Consider the following 9,397-nt stretch of genomic DNA (forward strand, 5'->3'; position numbering starts at 1 on the left):
ACACACACACACACACACACACACACACACACACACACACACACACACACACACACACACACACACACACGCGCGCGCGCGCGCGCGCACGCACGCACACACACACAAAATACAATATATATATATACATTAATATATATATATATATATATATAAAATTAAAGTCTACATATTTTTAACTTTTAAATAAGCATGGAAAGAAAGATTTTTGAAGTATTTAAAAATTTAGCTATACAGGGTACAGATTTGAAAATAATTTTATTTAAATTATTAAAATAATTATAAGACACTCAAACTATTTGCTAAAATATTAAAATTTTTTGCAATATTGTTATCAACGCTTAACGTTTTACATAATTATTATTTTGATGGATCATAATAAAATTATTTTCAAATCTATAATTAGCTAAATTTTTAGATATTTCAGCAAAATCGTTCCTTCCGTGTGATATTATAGTCAGATTTGATATAAGCACAAAATAAAAATTGTTTTCAAATTTCTACCGAGAGATAATGCGACATTTACTGTCATCAATTTACGGATATGCGGATGTGTTTCTAGATCGTCGACTATAGGCAACGAAGGCCTCACTTTCAATTAATTTGGGTTTCGGGGCGTTCTATTATGTGCATTACGGCATTACAACGCGAATTCGAATGAGCAAGCGCGAGGCTGTGTCTGACGAAGTACGCGCCGTTACCACTGCCGCCGACTCGAGCCTGACGTTGATAGATTCGTCGTTGTACCATTAGGTAGGATAGACTGCGCAGTTATGGGATGCTTTATTACAATAATGGCCGCCCATTTTCCCGATGAACGACCTGAGTTCGCCTGCGGTTACGTGGGATACGAATGTCGATGGTCAGAAACTCCGGGTATCGATACCATTAGTCATGCTAAACTTGAAAAATTCGTATCGATGTTATTAAACTCTTTATACGTCACATTCTAACACACAAGCAGGGATACTGGTTGCACATAATGAATTCGCTACTTTAAAAAAAAGAATCGATGTTATCCGTTAATCTTTAGAAAAAACAAAAAATTTTGTTAGAGAATATTCTTAAATACTGCTAGTTTATATTTATTATTTATTATTAATTGCTTCCTTAAATAAGAAGCTCTTTACACATATTACATTTTTTTGTGTTTAGGAAATTGAAAAATTCATTCATTATCTCTGATAGTGAAAAAATTCGTATTAAATTGCTGATCATTCAACATTCGTATCATTGCTGATTGTTCAACGGATTTTTAAATAGCTTGAAATTGTAAAAATCATATTTATTTCTATTTACCCTTATTTCTGATACTGTCGTGACAAAGACCATCAAAACAACGTCAATATTCGGAGTACGATCAAACGCAAAAAAATTCAACTAAATAGAAAATGTCAACGAATCGAAATAACTGAAAATGCAATTGCCACTTCAATTATATGAATAATCCGAAAGTCGTTTAGAGAATCGATCAGTTTTTCGATCGTTCGTTAAACGAATATCGACAGTTCTAGTTGAAATGCATTTATAAAAATTTCGCCGCACGCTCTTTGTGACAAGATAATGGATTTTACTTTGTCGTAATTTTATATCGTTGATCAAGGACGATAGGCGTTCGTTCAACCACTGTTTTTCGCAAACGTTTTAAATTATTGAGTTTCTATGACGCGAACGTTTCTATAACTGCGCTTTTTTTGTAATTGCGGCCGTTGCACATACTTTTTGATTTTACAAATTAAACGTTGTGGTTTATACGATAGCAAATGTATTTTTTTTCTAAAAGCCACAATCAATATTGGTCGCAGATGAAATATATATGTCTTTCTAAAAATAATATATTTTACTTAATAGGATAACCTTTTCCGAATACATTCCTTCCTCTCTGTAATCTTTCATTTTAGTCCGATTTTATTTATTTTTTTATCTAATCGCGCATTCTGGTGCTTTATACGAGGTACTAAAAAATATTTGTTTCGCTATTACATGAACCATTTAAATTACTCCGCTGCAATCATTTCGATATGTAATAAAATGCTTTTATATACATATATATTCCATTGAAATAGCCATTGAGAGACCAGTAGTGTAATATGCGTGACGTCGCATTTTTCACAGGTATACGTTGAATGGTACCTTTATGGCGCGTTTATAACCCAATCATAATTGCTATTCGTTACTGCGCGATGTTTAATTAGTACGAAGGTATACGGACGATTGCCATTTGGAATCTGTCCAAAGTTGTTATCCAGATCTCGCACGTTTTCAGTACGTCGTTACAATATACAAGGTACATACAAGCAATATCATGCAAATCTCGATTTCATCGCAATTGTATCCAAACAATTGAATTTGTACAGAATACCGAAATCTGACGTGATTCCTCCAATTTTATCCCATTTAAACATTATGTATATCTCTCTTTTAGTAAGATTAAATTGCGATCTATTCCATTTGTTAATATTTAATGTTTAATGTAGTAGAAGCGAGATATATATTTGCGTTTCAGAATAAATTTTTAGCGGTTTTAAAATACAGACTTAAGATTTATTTACGTACCCTTGAAACTTACTCACTTGTCGGACGAAAATTATGAAGCGGGGGGAAATTTGATAAACGTGAGAGGCGAGAGATCGAATCAAATTTCATTTTGCCGCGACATTCTATGCACCGCCAACGTGAAATCATAACGAAAGCGCGAGGAGGAGTCGACTAACGAAAACGAATTTTATTTCGCGTTCGTATCCTCTCGGAGATAAACTCATTTTACGAGCAGAATAAATAGAAAAATCCGCGTCGCGTTTTCTCGCAAAAGTATGTCGTACGATATAGGCAAAGTCGCGGTCGAAAGTTTGGTCGTATCGCCAGAGATTTTTTGTTGAACAAACTGCATTATTAAGTTACATATGTATGTATTTATACATATATCATTCAACTCTTAATGAGTATTGTTATCAATTGATATCCGACCAATATGCAAGTGCCAAAAGATAGAAAAGAACAGTTTCAATATTAAAGAAGTATCTAAAAATTTTATAACTAGACAGAGAAAATAATTTTGTTGAACTATTCAAATAATTACCTAAATGCTCAAGCATAATGGATAATGTAAAAAGTTTTGACATTTTTAGCAATTGGCTTGAGCATCCTACATAATTATTTTGATAATCTAATTAATTATTTTTAGATATACCTAGCTAAATTTTTAATTACTTCAGAAAAACCATGGATTTTTTCCATATTACAAAAAATATTACGACATTTAGTTTATTGTTTATAAATGAAATCAGATCGTACGATCATTATACACATATAATATGATAATTTGATTGTAGTTGGAGACTATTTATACACTTGTAATTTTTTGTCAAAGATCATTCATTATAATAATTTTCTTAAATTTTATTAAAATATGAACTTTTTTTTTAAATCGAGAATTCTGTCGAAAACCAACAGGATTATTACAAAAGACTTTTACTAGATACAGTGAGTTGTAGGAATACGTTCTAGTTGAAAACTGGTGTGTAACGAGAGTTGTTTTCTTTGACGGTAGCTGTCACGTGTAGCTTGCTGTCAAATGTCAGTTTCTGAGATAAACAAAAGGGAAATGACGCGATTGCGTCGGACAGTTGCATACGTCGTTTGCATCGAATATTCCTTGTTGGCTATGGAAACGTCGCCGTGAATAAAACTATTCCGGATTCGTATGCAAAATAGTCATTCCGATAAACTGATGTATAAAGGAAAAATAAAATCCTTCATCGCAAATATGGATTAACGAGATAGAATTAATGAGCTAGAAAATAAAAACCTGAAGCCAATACCTTTGGCTTTTCAAATCTTTTGAAGCTTTTGAAACCAGTACTTTTCTATTGTAAAACGAGTAGCGGAATATGAGGAAATTGCGAACATGGAGTAAACATAAATGATACTATTACAGTATCTAATAGAATATTATTGTGTATTAAAGTGATAACCTCTCATTGCCAGTGATAGTCTGATATTTAGTGCTGCACTGTAACATGTGACCATAGAATGCACAAGCTGTTTGAGATAAATACTGTTACATGTTTTCGAGGATTTTGATGTTGGGAAGAATGGGAGAATTGTGAATAGATTAAGGGAAAAGTTAAATAAAACCGACAATTATTTATCAATAGAACTATAGAAGTCTTATTTAAACGATATTTTGCTTTAAATTACAATAATTAATTATATATGTATTATTAATATTGTAATTTTAAACAAAAAACAAAATCAATTCGGCATTGCCTGGCAGCGAATAATTCCAAACAGCAAAAGTTTTGTTTTGATTTAAAATTGTAGTTTATATTAATAATACTATACAAATATTATTGCATTTTAAATAAATGGAAATCTTTTGAATAAAGACTTTTATAACTGATAAATAATTGTCGCCTTCATTTCATTTTTTTCCAACAACAGAAAAAAAATTTGTTGACATCTCTAAAAATTTCATTGATTCAATAAATCTACAGTCGCGCAATATACGGCCAGCCAGTTTTCTATGTTAAAGTTACACAGCTTAATAAAATTAACGAATATGAATAATTATATTTGTTATAATAGTAAAGAAACTATAGTACAGCAAATTTAATAATACAGCAAAAATGACTTTCTATGAAAATTAATATGTAGACAACATTTTTAACAAAACATGCTGGCTAAGATGGCGAATGATGCTTTTGGTGTTATAATGAAAATGATACTTTTGGTGCTATAATGAAGAAAACATATTACATTAGCAATTTTCATTGTAGCAAAGATTTAGCTAAATTAGCACTGATAATTGCTTACAGACATGATTTCTTTCTATAAATGTTGAATTCGTGCAGGAAGCTATAGCTTTGCTGAATCACTTAATCTATTTTTTCCGTGTTCGCAGTTCCCTCACTCTTTCTTAGACATTTTTTTTTAGTTTTCCTAAAGATCGGTACTTTGCCCGAGACCGCTTGATTATGTGTTTGAAAGAAATATATTCTCCCATAAATCAATAGGTCAACTCGCGTGATTAACTGGGTCCTCGAGGATTTCTCGCGGCTGCGCCGGTGGCGATTAACCGTCGGACTAATGCCAAATACCTACATATAACATCGGAGGATAATATCGGATGCATCGTGCGGTCGATCGGATGGGCAGCCGTAAATAAACGGATAACGATAGCTCTCGTATCTCTGCGGTGCGAGCGTGAACAGACGTTCCCGAATCCGCGCGTTTACGCACAACGGATTGGACAGTCATGTAATTTCGAGATGGAGGCGAAGCGGCCAAAGCGTGATATTGAATCACACGGAACTATGGAGAGCCATATGAGCGTGATACAAGAAACTCGTACTTTCATTATCTTGTATTATCGCATCAGCTAGATACGAAATATCTTGCATTTAAGATCGTGATTATGAAAAAATACAATAGTTTTTTATAATAATACTTTATTATAAGTTGACAAAGAGTAAAAATTATGAAATAAAAATTATGAAATAAATTCAAAATGAGAGTAAACCAAGAGAGAATTAATACCGAAATTCGATATAATTATTATAATTAATTTCAATGAAATCGTCCAAATTTGTTATTAAAATTAATTTAATTGATATAGAATGTTTCCTCCTCCCCCGAGATGATTTGCTATAATAGAATAATGGAATTGAGTTCATTAATTTGTAAACTGATTTTAATTAATTGCACTTAAGTTCTAAACTTAATGCTCATATTCTATATTGCAAGATAAAATAATGTCTTTTATGACTTGAAGATAGTTTCGCGACGCGGAATAAAATTTAAATCTCTTAAAATTATGAACGAAAAGAATCTTGTTATACTGCAAGGACGCTATGTTGCAAAGGTTTTACATGGCGTGAGGCTTTTCCATTTTATCCTTTTAATTTCGAAACCGGTCGCCTAAGTAAGCGTGTTACTTTTGCGTACGTTCTCTCGCTAGCGCATCCATGCATCGCGCAAGCTATCGAAATCGAATTAATGTCCCTTTACGTTCGCGCAAAGACACTTCAAACTGGCACAACCAATCCAAATTGTTACGCCGCGGCTCAAAGGATCGTTTCGGACCCTTGAGCAAGGTTGGCCCCGATGACGTTCTCTATACGATCACCAGAGCTGAAACGACGTTTCACTAACATACTTTAACTTTCGTATTGTAATTGTCGATATTGCTTGATGAACTCTTCGGATAATTCGACATTCCAATTAAAGCACGACAGTTTCTATTAAAATCATGAGATTCAATGATCACGTTATATATATTTGCAATATTTCCGGAGAAAACTTGTTATTTCTAAAGAAAAAAATATTATTAAGTGATAAAAGTCATTTAAATCAAAAAGTCATTTTAACTTAACTTTAAACAATTTTATATGACAGATTTTATATGACATGAAAAATGACTTTAATACTTCTATAAAAAATATACGATATTTACATGGTTTTTTATAACCGATTTTAACTTGTTTCTCAGAATGGAATTTCTTGCAGTTTTGTGTAAAAATAGTGTTTGCACGATTCCCAAGTCCGAGCATCTAGTATTGGTTTCGACAGCGATACTGTCCACGTACTGGCGATCTTATAACGGCGAAAGTATCAACTACGGTTATTTCCAGCTGTTTACTTCCACGCCGCGTGGTCAACGCAAGCAATTACACTGTGCAAAGTTTAGTCTCAGCTGCTCCAATTTGCACTCAGCAACAGGAAGGAGGCTGTTACGTGTAGAGTGGATAGCGAATGCCTATCCTTTTCGAAACATTTGGTGTAAGTGCTCTCTCTCTTTCTCTCTTTCTTCCGTGTAATTTTCTGCGGACTTCCGGATATAAATGAGAAAACCGAAAGCTTGTGTGACCGAATGGAACTATTTGAAACTATAATTTGTTTTTCCGAGAAATATTATTTTGTGATACTGCTTTAATTGTGTTAAAGAAATATCGATTTCGAGCTGAATAGAGAATTGATAAAATTGGAAGAGAGAAATAAATTATTAAATGATTGACAATTCGCCAATTTAGTATTTATTTATATATATAATATTCAACATTATATATATATATATATATATATATATATAATATGTTATTTTTAATAATATTTTAAATTCTTGTGAAGAGAGAAAATTTATTGCTATTCAAAATTTCCATTTTAGAATTTACATCTTAATTTCCATACAAGTTTCAAAAACAAAAGAGAACGGTCAGATAATTATTTATAGTTCACTATAACATTTTATCACGGTTGGACCGTTCATTATACCATGTTGTTCTGTAATACCGTTTAACGTTTATTAACGTTTAATAACGTTTACAGTACGGCTCGATGTTCAACATTATCTGATAGTCTTGCACTACACTCATTTAACTTTTTAATGGATAATGAACCTGTTATCATGTCTCCCATTCCATGGATATTTAAATTTGTTGGTTAATTATACAGAGTTTATTTTTGCCTGATTATTACCATGATTTCGATACCATAAATGGCAGTGTTTTCCCATAGGGAGTTGATTCAGCCAATTTTCGGGAAGTATCTCTTTACGCAGCCATTTTATAATACGATCGGTATACAATGGATAAATATGTACTTAGCAGTGTGCATTTGCGCTAAAACAAATAATTTGCCAAATTCTAACTGATGGCTAATTGTAAGTAATACAAACAATTGATCACTTAAGTTAATTTCTGAAATTAGTACAATATCCCTAAAAATATGCATATTATATATGATAATATATGTTCTATAAACAACACGTAATATTCAAAGCTGTAATAAAATATTATATAAAATTAAAGATGTTTAGATATCAGAATTTATCAAATTTTTTTGATATCTATTTATATTTATTTTTATAAAATCGTGCTGCTTTTCTTTCGATTCTTTAATTTCTTCGCTTTGAAAACGATCGAAGAAAGATAATATATACATATGCATTACGAGCACTATTTTCTTTTATAAGGTCCAAGAGACTTACAAGAATCACTCTTGTCTAAAAGTAACCACGTGAAGCGCTTGTTATTCGAACTCGTTCGAATAAAATTCCAATCGCTTACCCGAATGTTTATCATGAAGAAAATTTCGTGCCGGCTTTTAGGAGAATTTATCGATATAATCGGATTCGTTCTTTCTCCCGGCGTGATAATAAGCAAAAGAATCATTATATCGACTGATGTTTCAGAAAAAATTATGCGCGCTTACGTCAAGCGTAAGAAAAAATTCTTATCCGCATCGAATTATTAATTTTCAATTATTGGAATACACTAAAAATATACAAGGGATCTCGCAATCATTTGTTTTTTTTTCTAACGATGACGATTAAATTTTATAAAAATTTGAAAAAAGAAATTTGTCAATATAAAAAATGTAGCAAAAAATCTGGTAAATATCATTTTCAAGAATGCTCGTAATTGATTCACATTCGATACCGCGAAATCAATAAAATAATTTTTTGAAACTAATATTTTTATGTAGTCTTGCGGTACATACATATATATATATGTATCTGACTACATTTATATGTATAATCCAGTGATATATGTATACATATCTGGTTGCAGCGAGAACATTATTCGTATCGTGACGCAGCCATGTTTCGCGAATGCGCGAGTCACCATCATATTATCAACCATCATTCGATCTGTACTTACAGTGCACTTTCAGCTTCCATCGGTCCTCGATACTGGCATCCGGCAGTTTCGGATTCTCGGCACGACACACTAGAAACTTTCCCTCGTCCTCCACCGTCGGCGTAAATTGCAGACTCACGCCGTCCTGCAATTGCGAATAGCAGTCATTCGTCTTTGCTCCTTGCTCGGGATACTGATTTATCAGAAGTTCTAGAGAATCTTGCTTCACGCTTCTTTAAATGGATCTCAACACGGTTGAAATTTTCAATAATTTTTTTTTACATTTATCGCTATTGGTTAATCGTTATTGGAGTATAAATTCGAATATATCTCTGTTAGATATGCAATATGAGAAAATATAAAATTATAATGTAATTATAATTTCGTACGCTCTCTTACTCATATCTATTAATAATAATAATTTAATGTAAAATAAGTTTAGAAATATTAGAGATATTAGATACATGAATATGTAATTCCTATTCTACTAGATAATCATTAATTCTTTAACGCGTCATATTATAAATATAACTTTTATAACTTATAATATCGAATTTTATTGTCGCAATTTCAATTATTTTATCATACTGATTTATGTCTGTTTCGCATTTTAAACATCGTCGTTTTTGCTGATATTATCTTATTATAGAGATTACAGTCAGAACGAATCGCAACACAAGCATCAAACAAACAAAAATAAACAATTTCATAACGTACCTGTGTTACATTTTTCTCCTTTCCCGTCTCTCTCTCTCTCT

The 9,397-nt window shown here is 32.0% G+C and overlaps 1 protein-coding gene across 1 annotated transcript in view; it reads right to left on the minus strand.

The window, feature by feature from the left end:
- The window catches only part of LOC105623959 (protein turtle-like), a 247,436-nt gene that overhangs the window by 82,817 nt on the left and 155,222 nt on the right, over window positions 1-9,397 (minus strand). Inside the window, exon 8 of the mRNA XM_012205328.1 lies at window positions 8,661-8,784. Coding sequence (XP_012060718.1) covers window positions 8,661-8,784 — 124 coding nt within the window. The remainder of the gene's footprint in view (window positions 1-8,660; window positions 8,785-9,397) is intronic.

Source organism: Atta cephalotes (genome assembly GCF_000143395.1).
Source record: "Atta cephalotes unplaced genomic scaffold scaffold00068, whole genome shotgun sequence".
Classification (NCBI taxonomy): domain Eukaryota; kingdom Metazoa; phylum Arthropoda; class Insecta; order Hymenoptera; family Formicidae; genus Atta; species Atta cephalotes.